The following is a 19,967-nucleotide window of genomic DNA, read 5'->3' as shown; positions in this document are numbered from 1 at the left end:
CACTAGACTCCACTGCTGAAGGAAAAGCTCATTGGATCTCAGTTGACGTTTGCTGCAGAAGACGTGGACCAGCCAGTAGAACCCCGGGAGAACAGTCTGGTCAGATGAGTCCAAAGCTGAACGCTCCAGATGTCACTGAACGCACCATGTTGTGAGGAAGAACTGTTCTAAACGTCAGCCCAACAATATTGTGCCAAGACTGAAGTTTGACGGTGGGAACATCACGGTGTCCAGAACCTTCTGCCAGAACCAGCAGAAGGTTCTGACAGAAGGTTCTAGCAGACTTCATATAGCTGAAGGCTGGATGGAGAAATGGAGTGGGACGTTCTGGATAAGAATCTGGAGATGAAACCAGATTGGGTTTCCAAGAGAATAGTCCCAAACATGCCGCCAAGGAAAGACCTGCTGGAATCAGCCGACAACTCTACGGAAAGAACTGAAGGTCCGAGAAGATAGAAAGAACCTCCAGAACCTTCGAAGAATGGATTAAAATCTCACTGTCCATGACCAAAAAAGGTTTTTCTATGAAGTTTTATTAAATTCCCATATTTTACCCATAATATTATTCTCTTCTTTGATGGATTATTTAGGTCGTTGACATCTGTCATGGATTCGTTGTGGAATCCAAACGTTTCTGACACAACTTGAGCTCAAAGATCTGGGCGTGTTGGTCAGCTTGGTTCTTCACCGGGAGGTTCATTTCTAAAGAGGTCTTGGAAATATACTGAGAAAAACGTTGATGTGCTCAGCACTAGTTTTGGATTTGTGCTTTAGAGAGAATGGGTAATTCCCTGGTGAGGATCCCAGCTGAGGTTCTGGAGCCAGACGGGTCAGGGTGAAAGTGTCACTGGTCTGCTCAGGTGAGTCTGATGATCTGATGGAGGCCCAGGGAGGTGTTGTCCAGGTGAGATTCACTCTGAGTCCAGCCGGGTTCTGTTGGTGGAGGGAGAGTTGATGAGGGCTGGTTCTGAGGAGGACCTGCATGGAGGTAAGCCAATCCAGAACAGAACTGGGTCAGGGTCGGGCTATTTCCACTAGATTGGGTTAAGGCTCATTTTGTTCAGATTAGTTAATTTAGGGTTTAGGTTAGTCGGGTTTAGTTAGTGTTGGGTCAGCTTGGGTCAAGTTGTAACAGAACCATTTCAGCTTCTTTAGTCCTCTTGACTCTGCTCTTGTCTTATAGTCGAACCTAACATGTGAAACCCAGACAGGCCAGCTGAAACTTGTTTGCTGTTCTGAGCTCTGATTGGACGGTCAGGGCTGGGGGCGTGGCTAAATTGAGGTAATTTACTGTTTAATGACCAGACCTCATGTTACTGCCTGCTGCCGCTATGAGAAGTGGAACCTCAGCAGAACCGGGTCAGCTTGAACGAGGTCGCCATCTGGTTCTGACCCAACTCCTTCTCAGTGTGGACCAGAGTGAGTGCTGCAGAACCTGAGCTCGGTCCTCACAGAGACACACATTCCACCGACACACACACAAACAAACATCTGGGTCCCAGCAGCAGCGGAGGCGGGTCCACAGAGACCGAACCAGACAGACGGAACCACCGCTGAGCTGAAGCTGCAGTGGACCTGTAGCCGTGGATCTGCCTCAGTGGGAGGGAAGCGTGTGCTGAGGACAGAACCGAGCCAGAGACCCGGAGCAGGATGAAGCGGCTGGTCGGGGTTCTGCTGCTGGCCTCTGCGCTGCCGTCCCTCTGCAGGACGCTGTCGGATCCGGACCAGGACGCAGAATGTTCCGACATGTCTTCCCGTAAGTCTGCACCACGGCGGGGGACACCGGCCACTTTCAGGCCGAACCGGCTGCGGCTCCGAGTGGGTTTCTGTTCCATAAGGCAGCTGGCACGGTACCGGGTCAGACTGCTGATGCTTTCCCTAAAGTAGTTTATTCAAGTGTACTACGATTATTTCATACTTAAAATGAGCCATTGTACTGGTAGTTTACTTTTTATAAACTATAGTTTATATACTTAACAATAGTATAGTTAAGCATACTTGCGTTATACTTAAAAGTATAAACAGAAGTCTAAGACTAAGTAGGCATACATTAAAACTAAAACTTAAGCTTAAGTATACTTAATAAAATTAACTTCAAGTAGGAAAGGAACGGGTTAAATGAGCACAGATGCTGGAAAGAAAACCGAAAGAGGGGAGTGGGTCAGAGAAAGTTTGTGCAGCCGTGCCCTCGAACATCTGGAACAACTGGAACAGCTGGAACATCCCAAGGTTGATGGTGTACACAGAAATTAAAGGTTACACCAGCATATGTGTAGAAATAATGAATCTGCTTTATCCAGCAGCAATCAGCAGACGTATGTATGTGTGTGTGTGTGTGTGTGTGTGTGTGTGTGTGTGTGTGTGTGTATAGGAGTTTCAGGTGTTTAATCGTGGATCAACAGGACAACCGTTCCTCTCTATCGAATATGAGAACATCTTGATCCCTGAAAAGGTGACCCTGGCCTGCAGATGAGTGGAAACCACTGAATCTGGGCGATGATGGGTTTTTATTCTGTGCTGGGTCATCCTTAAACCCGGTGGCTGCTTTGTTTCCCTGATGTAGAACTGGTCTCAGTCCATAATGAAAATACCTGTTTTTTTATTTCTGGACTCTGCTATACCAAGCTGAGCACTGATGCATCCAACTCGCCCTGCACTGGTTGCCTGTACGGTTCAGGGTTGATTTTGAGGTTTTAGTTTAGGTTTTAAACCATTTAAAACATTTAAACATCTTTACCTGGCAGGTTTTGCTCATGCATGTTCCTAGAAGAAGTTTTAGGTCAGAATCCGTGTTGCTCAGATGTTCCCAGGACTTGTTTAGTGACCCGAGGAGTTTTTCTGCTGTTGCTATACTGAACGATTATCCTCTGATTGGAAGGACATCTTTTTAATTAGGTTCTTTATTCCAGCTGAGCAGAAGATTTTAGGCTTTTACCTCTTTAAGTGTTTTTAGTCAATGGTCAATTGTTGACCTACAGCACTCTGGTCTTCTTGGGTGTTCCATAAATAAAAGTTTTATAGATTAATATTGAGCTATCTGTTCAGTACAATAAGAGCCAGATAGGAATGTGTGTGCCACCCCCCCCCCCCCTTTTAGGTTTAAAAGCACCTACTTTAACACTCAGGGTGAAGTTTTAACCCTATTGATAAATTAACAATGCAGTAATATAATGATTTTATGTCTAACATGTAAAAGGCTCGCGGATGTGGGCATCATTCATCTTCAAAAGAAAAGCTGGAATTTCTGTCCTTGCCAGAACAGACGGGTTACATTCAATATATTCTGCATAACTAAATAATGTTTTTTCTGAGTTTTTGAGCCTCCAATAGTGTCTACAAATTACATAATAGTGAATAACACACCTGTCCCTCTGTCAAAGTCCACCTGGCTAGATGCAGTAATGTTTTTCATATAATTGCTGTGAGTTATCAAGACCCAACAGGATTTATACAGAAAAGCAATTTCTGCACTTTGCATCATCGTCTGATGTAGACACACGTTTCCTCGTTTCCTAGATGCACCCATACAGGCATCTGATCTTTCATTTAAAAGGTCTGGATGTGACACAAAGCTGTAACTATTGTTCTGTTGGTGGATTTGTGGGGAACGTGACCTATAATTATAAACCGCAGAGCAGAGAACACGTTCTAGAGACACTAGGTTTTTAAAACCTTTGATTCAGACGTGTTCATCTCAAAACTACAATTTCTTGAATTGATCTGCCAAACAACACTTGTTCTACATGATGTATAAGCATAATGCATGTGTTAATATCATAAATGTAATTAAAAGTAGCTCTGTTGGTCATATTTGAATCAGTTCTCTTCATTAAAGTGCTATCATGCTTAAATACATGCGTTCCTGCTGTTGGCACAGCCTCCCCTCTCACTTCCCTCCACTCAGCCGGTGTCAGGTTACACCGCGCTGTATTCAATGTTGTCGGTCATAAGACGTTCACAATCATAACGTCTGGTGTGCCATTAACTGTAGCTGCCAGCTGGGGGGGGGGGCAAGGCTTTCTTTTAGCTGCCCCCTTATGCCACCCCGGCAGATCTGCCCCTGGATTAAAACTAATGACCAGGAACAGGAAGACATTTATTTTAATAAACATACACCAGCCTGTTTTTCTGTCGTGTTTCTACATTAATAACTAGTTTTACCAGCTCAAGAAAAATACAAATAGGTTGAATAATTCACTGACTGTGTTTAACTCTTTCCTGGTGTTGCTGTCTATATAATATTTGTGTTCTAACACTGTGAATGCTATAATCTGGATTATTGTTGCTGTTATTGTTATCAGTAGCTGAGGAGGTCCGAATAGTGGCAGTCACAGAAGGAGAAGGAGACAGATGTAATCTTTCTGGAATTTGTTATGGAAAAATATCATTAGTTGTTATATTAATCAGTCATTTTTATTGAAAATAATAGGAGGTACTTCTGTTCTCTTAACTGTGTCTCCCCTCTGAGGCAGAAAACACACAGCTCACAGGGTGTTTGCTTTAAGGTCTGAAAGCTATTTTATGGTTCTTGAGGTCATCTGGGTTGACCCCCTGATAGGACATCTGGGTGCTAAATCAGCCTCACTTCATGAATAGTCTCCTTGTTTTGGGAGCAGAAATAACCTGAAGCCACAGCGACTGCCCCCACAACCCCAAACTAATCGTGAGGGGCTGGTCAGTCTGATAAAAGATGGGTTTGCTAAGATGAGGGCAGACAAAGAGCTTGCAATGGCTGGGATAAGGATGTCGGTCACATACTAAAGCTTTTAAGTTTTTCTTTGTCTCTTTGGAATTCCAAATTAAATAAATATGCATATTTTAAATGTTTGCCTCTGATAATTGTTTCTCCTTTACTACCAAATCTTGGTAGTAAAGAACTACGGGCCGTGAGAATTGGATAGGAGCGCGCCCATATTCATTTCAACAATTTGCAAACCGAGCTGTAAACACTGATGTAGTCTGAGCCGTCCTCGCTGCATCGGACTGCAGACACATCTCCGCTCAGCTGTGCTTTGGCTCTTCTATTTCTGGGATGAACCAGTTTTTGTCATTACGTTTAGGAAGCACCTCCTTTATATTTAAAGACAGGACACCAAAATGAGTTACTCCCAGACGCAGCTCAGAACCGGGGCAAAAAAGGGGGACCATGGGGGTAAATTAACAAAGAATTCAGACCACAGCTGAATTATTTCACCGTGGAAAGGGAATAACTCAGGGATTGTAGAATTGCAAATTTCTGTAAATGAAGCCTGAGAGCTAGGGACGGCAATTTTTCCAGAAGTTTCCCCAATGCCGGCTTACCTGCTCTTCAGGGGGAATCGCATCTTAAAAATCTCCCGAATCCACTCTGGTCTTATTTCTTTCAAATAAGACCAGGCAACGTGTGACAAAGTATGTGAGAACACCATTTGTCTGTTTATATATATATATATATATATATATGTTGGTAACATTCTGGTTTGTTTGATTTAGCCATATTGTATTTAGTCTTTAGTTTGCAAATATATATACTATCCCGGGTTTATTTATGTTTTGCATTTCTACTGATTATTTACTATAACATATTGGTTTAAATCATTCAGTTTGTTTGTAATTGTTTTTCATTTATCTTGTGTATTTTATTTTAGTGAACTTACCTGATGTGTTGCAGGAGGAGGTGTTACCTCACTTCCTGGAAAGTAGGCCTTCCTGTTGGAGGATTGGCACAGGAAGGTTACCAACTGAAGAGGGGGAAGTGATACCTACTTCAGTCTTTTTGTCCTTGAGTTTTGGTATTGTGTACTTTCATGCTGTTGTATTTAAATTTGCATTGTTGTTTTCATAGTCAGATATAGTGCTGAATTGTATTGACTTAACCAATGATAGGGAAAGTATCAATTGTTTGGGGGTGCCTGTGTGGGAGAGTCCATCGGAGGCCATTTTTTGTACCTTTGGGGAAAGGGTATAAAAGACAAGAGGAGCGGGGGAGAAGGAGGTCCGTGTAGCTGTGGCACGTGACATTAATTTGCCATGTTAAACCTTTTAGTTCTTTTTTGAGATTTTTTGTAAATATTTTTTTTTTCAACACCTTTCTTTTTTGTGAATAAACCACCTGCTGCACTGGACATCTTTTGCCTGACTGCCTTCTTTAGCCTCTTTGGCCAGGCTAACTCACACGACGTTTTTCCAATCTTCTATTGTCCAGTTTTGGTGAGCCTGTGTGAATTATAGCCTCAGTTTCCTGTTCTTACCTGACAGGAGTGGAACCCGGTGTGGTCGTCTGCTGCTGTAGCCCGTTGAACCTCACGGTTCCACGTGTTGTACGTTCAGAGATGCTCTCCTGCAGACCTGAGTTACTGTTGCCTTCCTATCAGAACCCGTCTGGCCGTTCTCCTCTGACCTCTGGCTTCAACAAGGCATTTGCGCCCACAGAAAAAGAGATTCTCTCTTTTTCAGACCATTCTCTGTAAACTGTAGAGATGGTTGTGGGTGAAAATCCCAGCCTGCCTGGCACCAACAACCACGTTCAAAGTCACTGAGATCACCTTTCTTTCCCGTTCCACGTCTACATGCCTAAATGCATTGAGTTGCTGCCATGTGGTTGGCTGATTAGAAATTTACATGTTATTCTTTGTATATTTTTCTCAGTTTTGTTTTTTAAAAAACAGAATTTGCACATAACTTTATATTGTCTGTCTGAATACATCATTTTTAAATATTAAATCATCAGCTGTTATGGTTAGTTACTCAGTACTTGAGTAATTTCTAGGCTGACTACTTTTTACTTTTACTTGATTAAAAACATGTTAAAGTAGTGCTACTCTTACTTTAGTACAGTTTTTGGCTGCTCTACCCACCTCTGGTGCATACCCACTTTTTGCACTTTTAGTCACAGCGCGTCAGAAACTGTGAAGAACAGGAAGTAATCAAACAGTTGACATTTATTTCACCAGTCAAATGTTGCTTCACTGATGTTATGAGCTTAAATGTTACCCAGAAGCAGCTGCTGAGGAACCAATGACTGATCATCAGCGATGCAATCATTTAATGTGGTGAAAAATGTCAAAGATCTGACAGATGAGTTAAAGCAGATAAAGATGTGATGCAGAGGGCAGAAAAGGGACAAACGTGTTTCCTGCCGCAGCTCAGATATGTTCGGCTATTTTTAAGAGTATAATCTCATCATTTCAGAGTTAACATTTGACTCTAAGGTATTTCCCTTTATGCTATGCATTTTAAATTCACTCTTTCAGCCTTTGACTCAGAAGAACGTGCTACTCTAGTTTTTTTTATTCTCAATCCAGAGAAATGAAAGAACTCAGTTAGGGGTAATTAAAAATCTTTCCTGTGCCTAATAAAAAACTTTTATTAGGCACATCTTTTCATCATAATTCTAATATAAAAATAGTAATTAGAATAAATAAAATTCACCAAACTTTATTTGATGGTCACCTCCTTCTTTAGCTTATTTTGGATTTGGTTGTCATTTAAACAAACATGAAACCTGTTAGGTCCAGCGATACTTTCACAAACAGTGAGTGTACGGTTTTCTTTTGGGACATTTGATGGGGTTTTCCTTCATGCTTTAAGCGGATGAAACATTGCGCATCGTAGTAACGCTGTACTGTTTTTTTATGTCCTGTCTGGCAGCATTAAGAACTGCTGACAAAGAGATTTACTTTCACAAGTGGAGCTTTGGTGCTTTCACCATAGTGCTCCGCTTGATTACATATGCAAAAAGCTTTATCAGATATTATTTCTGGATTATTTCATCTTCAATGGACACAAAAATGGAAAGGTAAAGAGAAACATATGAGACAAAATGCTAAAAGGGAGAAGAGATGAAAGAGAAAGAGTAGAGCAAAGGGACAGAGCAATATAACTTCCTCTGAGTCTGCTTCTACACCTGCAAAGAGAGATATAAAAAAGAACAACTGAAAATGCATCCAAGCTTGTTTAAGGAGGCAAGAGAGCTCAATGGTTTTGTTATGTTTCCTCCTGAGGAACAAGAAAACAAATTACTTGGTTTGCTGGTGTGAGATAAAGTTGGCGGAGACAAATGGCTGCTGGGAGGACAGCGAGAGTTCATATAAAATAATGAAGAATGCATTAGAAGATGTTAGGAAAAGTGACAATGCTTCTAATGCATTTGGGAGGTTAAAAGAGGGCAGTTCACTGGTAAGGAAATATTTGTCCATTACATCATTAGATAGAGATGTGAGGCTGAAACAGCTGCACTTATCGCTCATCAGAAGCTGCTGAGGGAGAAACATGCTCTGGGGAACAACATGACAAACAGGAGGAGCTGGAAGTAATGGGCTCGGGCCACGGTGAGCAGCAAACCACAGCGACTGTTTGCTTTTATCGGCACCACAGTGAAAACCCACCACCACACAGGAATCCACAGCGTCTCAAATCACACTGTTGATTGCCTTGTTTCCCAGAAATTTGATTGTTTATGGGGTTGGAGAGGTTTTAATATTTTCAAAGCGGTCCCTAACCGACAAGGATGAAGAGTCAGAAGATTTCGCTGGAAGTGACTGAAATATTGCTTTTATCTGTCTCTACAAAAGAAAAATACAACCAGGATCATCAGAGCAGGAAACAGACAAGTGACTGCTAGCATAGCTCACCACCGCCAGGGTGTGAATGGCCTAGTTAAAGCGCGGTACAGGCCATTTACCAATACCATCGTTTGATGCTGCAGCTCACGGCTCATCCAGATAAACGGCACTACAGCCATAAGTTCTCAGGTCCAGGAGGTTCTGCTTCATTCAGTACCGAGCGATTAATGAACCAGTTAATTGTTACAGGGAAGAAAACAGGGATTCTTCTTAGATCTATGGCACAGGAGAAAGTGGTGGACAGTTACCTGTTGTCAGAGTTGGGCGTTGATGGGTTCGATTCAGACTAATTTATTTTAAATCACTGTCTTTTTATTGAGTTTTCCTTTTCCTTTTGTACATAGTTTGTGAATACAAAGAAGTGCTTATCCAACACAGACATAAAACAATACACAAAAAATTAGTCCTTACAAAGCAATCCCATTTACCACCACTCCGGCCAACCCGGACATCGTACGGAAAACGACTGTCCAGAACTGACCAACAGCGGGGCAGGACCAGTACTGATGGACCAATGTGGCTACGGCAGGTTTGCATTTATCGCAGTATGGCGTGACTTCTGGATAGAAACGGGATAGTTTGCTTTTGGAGAGATGAGCTCTGTGCACTATTTTAAACTGGATGAGACAGTGGCGCGCACAGAGATGTTGTATTCACCAGTTTAAGTATAGAGTCCAATGTCTCATCCAGTATGGTCATATTCAAATCTTCTTCCCATGAAGCTTTAAGTTTAAGTGAGGAGATCTATTTCATAGTCAACATTTTATTATAAAGTCACGAAACCAGCCCTTAACGAGTCGGGTTCAATAATAGGATGGTTTTCCAACAGTGTGTGCTCTGGCAGATAGGCTGAGCCTGACAAGTGAGACTGAATAAAGTTTCTGGTTTGTAAATATCTAAAAAAAAAATGGGATTTAGGTAAACCATATTTATTGCTGAGTTCCTTGAAGGATACCATATTCTTCTCTATGAAAAGGTCCTTAAAGTAAGTAAGTCCCCTCCGGTGCCACTCTAGAAACACCCCGTCCTGAACAGACGGTTTAAAAAATCGTTAAGTGCAATTGGAATTAAAGTATGTCCTAAACTGGCCCCATATTTTCAGCGAGTATTTCACTACTAGGTTTGAAATAGGGTTAAATGAAGAGGGTGAGAGTGGAGAACAGAGCATGGCCGGGATGGACAAATTATTATCACTGAGAAGCTCCATAGCCACCCAGTCAGGACAGTCACCCTGGTTATGGTAGAAATACCAAAACACTAGGCATCTAAGATTGGCGGCCCAATAATAAAACAGGAAATTGGGGAGGGCAACCCCCCCTCTGCTGTTTAGGTTTTTGGAGTTGTAATTTATTAAGCCTTGGGCGTTTACCCTGCCAGATGAAAGACCATCCTGGGTTGGACAGTGAATGCAACAGCAGCTTTGTCCTCAAAGTAGAACAGAGCCAAGATCTGCCACTGATGGACCTAAACGCCTAAAACTCCTTTAAGAAAACTTCCCATCAAGGATGATGAGCACGCCTTTGCTGGGGACCTTCAGATCCCTTCACTGTGATACACACCCAGTTACATAGCTTTATCAGACGTGGTAGTTTCCAACACCAGCTGGGACCGCTGATGGGAGATAGCGTGAAATATCTGTGATGATGTGTGGTAGAAAGAACAAAGCTAAGGGGATATAAAAACAGAAATAATCAATCCTACTTAGAAGCCATAAAATGCCACAGAGATAACCACTAAGCCATTAACTGGCTTTATTAAACATTAAACATGACTTTGTTACTGACAATAATCTTGATGTCATGTTTTTAACAGATTGTTACATGAATTTAATGAGGCATCTATTCTAATAGAGTCGACGCCTGTGTGGTTGTCTGGAGTGAAGATGAGCGGCTTTAGCACAGACTCATATTTCTATGCATTTGTGTAGTTGTGTAACAGAAAAAGGGGACAATCTGAACAACTTGGTCCACTAGCATGCAAGCGAATACACCACATGCTAAAGTTAGCTGCCTACGCGGTAAGGCGTATTGTGTCACTTCCTGTTTTCATGGTGTAAACTATGGTCTGTTGCTCTAGACTCTCACTTTTATCTTTAATCTCTTTGCTGTAACATCTGTTTCTAACACATAAGCACTTTTAAAACATTCTCTGTAGATGCACATCGCGCTTGGGAACTCCTCGTGTTTCACACGGTTTGCTTTTTTGCCGTGGTAAAAGGGCGCTAGCCTAGCTTTACCCTAGCCTAGCTTTAGACTTGAGCATACTGTAGGGATTAAGGGGAAAGCATTAGGTTGGTTTAAATCTTATCTGTTAGACAGATTCCAGTTTGTTCATGTTAATAATAAATCTTCCTGAGCCCGGTTCTGCTGGAGATTTTTCCTTCCTGTTAAAGGGGAGTTTTTCTTTTCACTGTCGCTTCATGCTTGCTCAGTATGAAGGATTGCTGCAAAGCCATCAACAATGCAGATGACTCTTCCTGTGGCTCTACGCTTCTCCAGGAGTGAATGCTGCTTGTCGGGACTTTGAAGCAATCAACTGGTTCCCTTACATAGGACATTTTATTTTATTATTTTATGGTTTCTGCAGGTCTACAGACTAATATGTTTTATGGTCTCCGCAGGTCTACAGACTAATAGTGTTTTATGGTCTCTGAAGGTTTACAGACTAATAGTGTTTTATGGTCTCTGAAGGTTTACAGACTAATAGTGTTTTATGGTCTCTGAAGGTTTACAGACTAATAGTGTTTTATGGTTTCTGCAGGTCTACAGACTAATAGTGTTTATGGTCTCTGCAGGTCTACAGACTAATAGTGTTTTATGGTCTCTGAAGGTTTACAGACTAATAGTGTTTTATGGTCTCTGAAGATCTACAGACTAATAGTGTTTTATGGTTTCTGCAGGTCTACAGACTAATAGTGTTTTATGGTCTCTGAAGGTTTACAGACTAATAGTGTTTTATGGTCTCTGAAGGTTTACAGACTAATAGTGTTTTATGGTCTCTGCAGGTCTTCGAGGCTTCGTGCCGTGGAAACACTGTAACACTACCACTCTAAAGAAGAAGCAGCTGGAACAGATCCAGGCTCCAACCACCACCCTGTACCTGCCCCTGATTTACCTGCTGGCCTTCAGTGTCGGTCTGCCCACCAACCTGCTGGCTCTGTGGGTTCTTGTGTTCCGGACCAAACACATGCCGTCGACCACGCTGCTCATCAATCTGACCGTGGTGGACTGCTTGCTGTTCCTGGTTCTGCCGTTTCGGATAGTTTACCATTTCAGAGGGAACGACTGGTTCCTGGGGGAGGCTTCCTGCAGGATTGTCATGGCAATGTTTTATGGGAACATGTACAGCTCGGTCTGGTGCCTCGCTCTTGTGGCTCTAGACCGATACGTGGCTCTGGTCCACCCGTTCGGTGCGAAGTCGTTTCGCAGCCGGCGGGTGTCTCTGTATATGTCTGTGTGGGTGTGGGTGGTGCAGCTGGCCGCCATGCTGCCCCTGCTGTTGTCACGGCAGACCTACCAACTGGACGATCCAAAGATCACCACCTGCCACGACGTCCTGCCCGAGAGCGAACAGCAGAAGTTCCTCCTGCCGTACTTTAGCACGCTCTTCGTCTTCTGCTTCCTGCTGCCGTTTGTCGTGGTGTTGTTCTGCCACAGCGCCATCCTGCACACCCTGCTGGCCGAACGCAGGCGCTACAGTCACGCCATCAGGGTGACGGTGCTGGTGATAGTGGTCTTCATTGCATGTCTGCTGCCCAGTAACCTCCTCCTGCTCCTGACCTACAGCAACGCCTGGCCGGACGCAGAGGACCTCTACGTCCCCTACACCATCAGCCTGGCCGTCAGCACCTTCAACAGCTGCATCGATCCCTTCATCTTCTACTTTGTGTCCAAAGAGTTCAGACAAAAGATCAAGAGCGTGCTGTGCTGTGTTACTGAGAGCGAAGACGGTCCATCCTCCAAGGGGAGCACCCCCTCGTCAGCAGGACAGAAGTCAAACATCACCCTGCTGTCCATGACTCCTGACACGGCAGCTAGATCCCAGCAGGACGACGTGAAGGAGACCTGACTGCTGACCCAGATCCACCACCAAGGCAGTATTATTTCCTGGTTCTGATCCAATCAGCTCGTTGTTGTTTGTTTGTTGTGAGACTTTGTTAAAACTTCCAGAATATTTCACCAGTTCATCCCATAAAACCCAGAAGAAACAAAGTTCCACTTTAAAGGCATACTATGCAACATTTTTCAGTTAATTAATGTGTTCCATACCGTTTTGGATGATTAAATGAGTCATTTCAGGTTGAACAAAGGTTTTCTCGGCCGCCCTGGTGGTCTGTGGGGGAAATACCGCACTTGTAATGCGGTACTGCGCACGTGACGTCACCGTCTCAAGAGCAACGCCCCTTTTGCCGCTTAGGTAGGGCATACAGGAGAGAAAGCACGGATAACCCAGCTATTACAAGCGCAACAGAAACAGCGATATGACCGACTTTACAGCCGTTAAACTTTCCCAAGACGATGTCCCAGGTACACGGTTTACTGGTCGCACTGTCGAAGAACACACCAACCTTCAGCTCAAATGATGGCTTGAGGTTCGAGGGCTTAAAAAGACTGGAAAACTGGCCGAGTTGATGAACGGTAAGCTTTGTTTTTTTTTTCTGCGCGCGATCATGGCAGCGTCGGCCGTTTTTTTTTTTTTTGTTGTTGTTTGCAATCATCGTCCAGGAATGGGTATATGTTTAATGTTTGTCTCATTTGAAATGTTTTTGAGTAAGCTATCCTGGTAGCAGGCTATCATGTTAGCACCTGCTACCATGATAGCCTATATGCGATCATGGTAGCAGGCGCTACTTTATTAACATATCGGCCACCAAAATACTCTTACCTTGACTTGATGTCGCTGGAATTGGGTCAGGATGTTCTTCGGTTGGGCCCTTTCCTCCGACAAAATGCTTGCTACATATGTACTTGAATTTGGTAACTTTTTCCGGGTTGAACTGTTGTGTAGGCCGACCGCCCCGGTCCCAGCGCACACATTTCTCCTTGGCAGTCTTGAAGAAAACATCCTTCATATGCGGCCGATCAGCGTACCTCGAGTTGCTGTTGCACGTTCCATAGCAACAATGTTTAAAAACCATGGTCTTAGATTTGGAAAAAGCAGTCGTTTACCGAGTAAAACCTAGGCTAACGCACGTCTCTTTTACAGCAAAACAGCGGCGGGTTTCCGGAGTTTGCCCCACTGCGTACCACTTGATGTGACGTCATCGTGACGTTGTGTTTCTAAAAATAGCTTGCGCGCGGTACCCCATTGCAGGAGCCCTCGGCCGCTAACCTGACAACAGCCAGCTGCATGTCTCGCTCCGCCTAGCTCCACTCACATACATCTGGGACACCGCTCATTGAAAGTGATTTCTCCAACCAAATTTATGGTCTGGCCAATCAGGATGCAGGGCGGGTGTTTCCTGGATGTGACGTAGTGGAGAAGCGACCGTGAGATTCCAACAACAATGGCGGCTCGCATCGAGGAAGCAAGCGTTAACATTGATGCTGCTATTTCTTCCGTGTTGTCCAATCTACCTGATATTTTTTCATTAAAAGAACATCAGAGAACGGCTCTGAAGGCTTTTGTTGGTGGAAACCATGTTTTCGCCCTTCTCCCGACCGCATTTGGCAAGCGGTTAGCCGCTAACGAGCGGTTAGCCGCTAACCGTTAGCGGTTAGCGCAAACCATATTAGGAGGCCTTTAGTCCTCAACGAGGTCCGCCCAGGATCGACTCCGACCCGCGGCGCTTTGCCGCCTGTCCCCCCCCCCCCCCCCCCCCCTCTTCCTGTCAGCTCACTGTCAATAAAACACGTGCCACTAGAGCCGCAAATACATTTAAAAAAAAAAAAAGTTTTGTTTTTTCCTGCGTCGCTCTCACAGCGTCACGGGTTAGCTTCGTTGTGAGTGGTTGAAATAGCACGTCGATAAAGATGACAGACAAGTGGCTTATCCAATCATATGCAAGAATTTTTGATAAGCCCCAGCCTTCAATAAAGGCAATTCCAATGGCGTTGTCCCAGATGGATGTGAGTGGAGCTAGGCGGAGCGAGACATGCATCTGGCTGTTGTCAGGTTACTTGGCCCGCACCCACAGACTCAGAAGTCTGTGCAAGACCGCAAGAGTCGGTCTTGCTTTACGGTGAGAACTCCATGTGTTTTTGCCCTGCCATTCACTATATGCACGCGCGAAAGCAACAACAAAGAACCGCGTGTTAACGTCCAATTAAACATGCAGTTTTTTTTTTTATTAAAATATTATATATATTATTTTTTTTTTTTGAATGTTGGCGAGGCGGCCGATAGCGCTGCGGGAAGCTTGATGTTCATACCTTCACTGTGTTAGTCATTGTTTGTACTGCCGTTTTTTCCACTTTTCGTTGCGTTCGCCTGTCTGCTAAGCTCAAAACAACCGCGCCTGGCTTGACGGAGAAACCAGAACAGCTGAGCATCTTTATGACAGTGCACTTTTACTTTCGCCCTCTGGTTGCATAGTATACCTTTAAACATTTCACCTCCTCAGCCCAGTCCTGCAGCAGCTCCACTGGATCCCGGTTCTGGACCCATTCCAGGCCGTCCAGAACCTCTCCTCCTACCTTTCTGATCTCCATCACCTGTTCCTCCTCCCTCCTCCTCACCATGAGGAGCAGAACTTTCTCCCTCTCTGGATCTCTCCCTCCAGACACCAGAACCAGAACCAGCTCAGGTCTGCACGGTTCTAAGGTGCATCCTCTCTGTGATGCTGGTCCACTGATGCTTTCTTCGTCTGATGTTTTATCTTTATTGTTCTGCTGCTTCTGTACGCAGTTCTGAAAGGCGCTTTTTAAATAAAATGTATTATCAACAAACTATTTAATGTAACCAGTGAGTTAATGTATCTGCTGGATGTCTGTTTCGCTGAAGGAGGATTAAAAACATGGAAAAGTTCTGATAGTCCAATGCAGAAATTCAGTTAGAGAGATTAAACGTGTGAAACAGACAATAAAGTGCTGTGACAACTCTGTGGTGTGGCCCTTTACTCCAACTCCGTTCTGTTTGTGCGCTCTGACTCTGGATGAGGAGGATGGAGCTCAGCAGATTCCAGGAAGACCTCAGGAAGTTCTCCCTGAGGTCTGATGGAGACGGGAAGCTGCTGTCATCGCTGCGCCGCTGCTTTTCCAGACAAACACCAGCTCTCTGCTCTTTCCAAACATGCTCCATCCTCTGTCTCCAGGAATCAACATTTCCCTCAGAGACCGTTCAGTTTGCCTATGCGGTCCTGCTGGGGTGTAGCGTTCCGTCTCCTGATGCACAGAACGAGGCCGTGTTGTTCTGGGAGACAGAAGGGACTCCTCTGCTCCTGTAGAGAGTGTTCAGGTAGAATGAAGAAGGTCAAATGTGAGCAGGAACATCGTTAAAACAGCAGTGAGAGGTGAGATTGTGTTTCCAGGCTCTTTCAGGATTTCCTGGACTTTAAAATCAGTGAAATGAACACAGCAAGGATCTAAGATGGAAGAGAACCGTGTTCAGTGAGTTCACCCTGAACTAGACCTACGATGAGGTCTGAGATTCATATGTTGGCAAAAAAATCATTTTACTCCAGGAAAAAAAAAAAAGATCTAAAACTAAAATCACCTAAAATATTATTCAACTTCATTTGAATTCAAAAGGGATATACATGCAGCCACGTTAAAATAAAAAATAAGAACCGACTTGGCTCTGTAGTTACATGTCTGTCTGTAGACGTTATTAGACGGTGAGATCAAATGAAATATAATCTGTATCGAAATAATAAGAGAATAAAATAAAAGATGCGTTTAACAAAAGAAAGTCAGTAAAACATGCTGATAAAGAACAGAAACAGCAAAACACCAGGCAGCCCAAATATTCATGGCAGCAGCTAAATAAAGACACTTTGTGCTTCCATGCTTGGTTCTGTGGGACCATTATATCAAAGGAAAACAGAACCTGAGTGGTTCTGGGAGGATTTGTCTAGATGTTCCACAAACTTTACTCGATCAAGCCTGAACCTTAGCTTCTCCATTTTATAAATATCTTTAACCTCAATGCATGTAGGAGGGTCTTCTGCCAACCATCTAATAGAATATTAAACATATATTTACATTCTTCAGTGTCTGGTCTTTCATCCCTGGACATGAAGCTTCATCTCCTGATTTAATAATTTATAATAATTTCTTCCAGGACCATTTCTTAATACTTAGAGATTGCCGTGCGATCCCAGAACCGGTTGCTGTAGGATCTCCAGCAGGATGAGTTTCCCCTTAACGAAATCTTAACAGCTGGCTCCCTAAATAACCCAGTTATATTTTTCTATTGTTGTAAAATCCTTTTGTTCCCAGGTGTCCAGCTGCACATCGATGCTGCTCCCTGCGACGTTCCCAAGGCCGCCGTCTGACCTGCAGCCAGGGGAAAATATCTTCCCCAAACCTAAAACTGTGTGCTGCAGATCTTCTTTACTCGTAATTTTCTCTAAGCTGTGTAAATCTATAAAAACCCAGATCATTTTAAGATCTTAAACTGTGGCAATGTGCCCCCCTGATAAAGATCATTGTGTTTTAGTAGCCAGGTATTGACTGCACTCTTTATCCATGGATTTGTAACTTAAATAACTAACCAACCCCCCATAATGCTTGTAATTAAGTGATTCGTTCCTCTCAGCAACATAAAATGCAAATGTTGACCAAAGTTTTATCTGCACTGCTTGGTAATAATTTTCTACGTCCGGCAGGAGAGACCTCGTTTTTCTTCAGCTAGTTGAAAAGTCTTATAATGAATTATTGCTTTCCTTCCCTGCCAAATTAATCTTGGTATCAGTTCGTCTGGATATTTTTGCTGATACGTTTTTGAAAGCAATAAAATAATCTGGGAAGCACGTTATTTTTTTATTGCTTACACCCTCTGTCCTAACCCTGGAAAGCACTGCAAAATTAGAACTCTAAGTAAGAAATTTTTCTTGAAATGAGAGAATTTTTCCTTAATTTGAGCAGGTAAATAAGATTATTTGCCAATGGAATAAGATTTTTGAACTTAAAATAGGAACAACTCATCTCCATCATCTTATTTCAAGTGAAGTATATCTAATTATCTTATTTTAGGGGTAAAAATACTCATTCCATTGGCAAATAATCTTATTTACCTGCTCAAATCAAGGACAAATACATTCATTTCAAGAAAATTTTACTTATTTCTAGTTCTCTTTTTGCAGTGTAGGACTCTATATCCCATCTGCTCAGACTGAAGGGATCATAGTTTTCCACTATAATGTTTAGATCTTTTGGGAGGTTCTTTCCTTGGTATTTAATTGACGTGGACTTTGAATCTTCCACTAATCAGCGGGCTGGGAGAGTAACTGAATCTTAACATTGGGGATTTGTGAGCGTTAAGTTTATAATAACCTGAAAGTGATCCACGTTCCTCCTAAAGTGGAGGCGTGTCTCAAGCACATCAGATACATTTTGTGTTCCTTTATCTTCACATTCTGCATCGTCCACTGACTCAGACAATGGATTAAATGGTAAAAAGTCCGGGCCGCTCTGTCGACGTCCTCTTTCTAAATTAAACAATTTGATAATCCTCCATTGTTCTGTATTCAATGATGGTTTATTATATAATGCTCTCGGACCAGGATGTCCCATCAGTGGGCAAGGCCGTAACTTTAAGCTAATTTATTTATTTAATATTATTTCCTCTTCTAGGATTCAGGCTAGTTTTGTATTTATTATACATCATTATATATTAGAAATATTTTGTAATGCTTAAACTGGGATTCATTCAACTTTCTTGTTTACTTTTTATTTACTCTGCCCTATTTCTGTTCCACGTCAGTTTAACAGTTAATAAAAGGCTTACTTTTAAAAAAAATCTATTTTCTAATTCAGTACAAAATATTTTACATTTGTGGGCTGTATTTTATTATACCAATTACTTAATTTTCCAGGTGTATTTATTTACATGGCGCTCTATGATTTGGCAGGGAAAATTAGAACAGGTGATTCAACAAATCCTGTTTCCTGGACATTTTACAGGTCTGCTACCGGGTCATCTCCCTCTCTTCCTGTTGTCTCATCCATAGACATCATATATATATATCATATATATATGATGTCTATGGTCTCATCACCTTGGTTCTCTGTTCTACTTTCACTCTTCAGGATGTAAAACGGCTCGGTTCGCGGCACCAAAGCCTCTCAGACGCGCCTCAGAACAGGAGGAGCTGTAGGGCAACGATGACCAAAGCTTTGCAGTAAAACTTTAGATAGACCACAACTGGATGGTTTCATTGTGAACAGCCTGATATCCCCTTTATCACATGCCTGAAGCTTCTCCTGAGGCAACGGCGCCTCCTGCTGACAGAGCCCAACCACTCGTTCCTTTTAATCAGAAATGCCTCATAATTTCTTCTTATTCATGAAGAAATGCTGAGTTCTCCTACTGCTCTCCAATCTGCATTGTTTGTTGTTATTTCAGCTTTTAACTTTTTGTTCTCTGTCATTTTTCTCTTCATAGAAGGTACACCTGGTCTGGTGTTCTGTTAGCTGTGACATCATCAGGGGAGGCAGATCATCCACTATTACCATCTAACATAGAAAGTACTCCTGGGTCAATGTGAGCTTCTGAGCTTTCTGTGTCTCTGCTCTGTCTTCTCTAACATAGAAAGTACTCCTGGGTCAATGTGAGCTTCTGAGCTTTCTGTGTCTCTGCTCTGTCTTCTCTAACATAGAAAGTACTCCTGGGTCAATGTGAGCTTCTGTGCTTTCTGTGTCTCTGCTCTGTCTTCTCTAAGCCCCAGTGGGTGGAGGCAGATGAGCGTTCACACTGAGCCTGGTTCTGGTTCTGCTGGAGGTTCTCCTCCCTGTTAAAGGGGAGTTTTCCTCTCCACTGTCGCTTCATGCATGCTCAGTATGAGGGATTGCTGCAAAGCTTTCCCTGTGTTGTCCCCACTAGGGCTCCTGTGCTCTGGATATACAGGAAACTCCTGTTATTATCTTCAGCTGTCACTTTCTACATGTCATATTAATTAATCCTGTATATTCTTTTTTATATCTCTCTCTGCAGGTGTAGAAGCAGACTCAGAGGATGTTATATCGCTCTCTACCTTTCCTCTTTCACCTTTTCTTCCTTTTAGCATTTTGTCTCTTCTATCTTCCTGTTTTTGTCTCCATTGAACATGAAATATTCCCAGAATAAAGTCTAATAAAGCTTCTTGCGTGCGTAAATCAAGCGGAGCGTTATGGCGCTCTCTGTGGCTTTAAGTTGCATAAACACAATAGAACTGAATAGAATCAGGAGGGTTGAAGGCGTCTCGTTTGCTTGTGACCAGCAGGA

The 19,967-nt window shown here is 43.0% G+C and overlaps 1 protein-coding gene across 1 annotated transcript; it reads left to right on the top strand.

The window, feature by feature from the left end:
• Positions 1 to 1,271: 1,271 nt before the first annotated feature.
• On the top strand, positions 1,272 to 12,895 carry si:ch211-132p1.2 (F2R like thrombin or trypsin receptor 3). Its single transcript, XM_012858129.3, has 2 exons — positions 1,272 to 1,756; positions 11,608 to 12,895. Exons 1-2 carry the CDS (start codon positions 1,651 to 1,653, stop codon positions 12,669 to 12,671), a joined length of 1,170 nt encoding a protein of 389 aa, XP_012713583.2. The 5' UTR covers positions 1,272 to 1,650; the 3' UTR covers positions 12,672 to 12,895.
• Positions 12,896 to 19,967: the final 7,072 nt, after the last annotated feature.

Source organism: Fundulus heteroclitus, chromosome 23 (genome assembly GCF_011125445.2).
Source record: "Fundulus heteroclitus isolate FHET01 chromosome 23, MU-UCD_Fhet_4.1, whole genome shotgun sequence".
NCBI lineage: Eukaryota > Metazoa > Chordata > Actinopteri > Cyprinodontiformes > Fundulidae > Fundulus > Fundulus heteroclitus.
The sequence above is the reverse complement of the archived record's forward strand: the minus strand, read 5'-3'. Positions and strand labels throughout refer to the sequence as shown.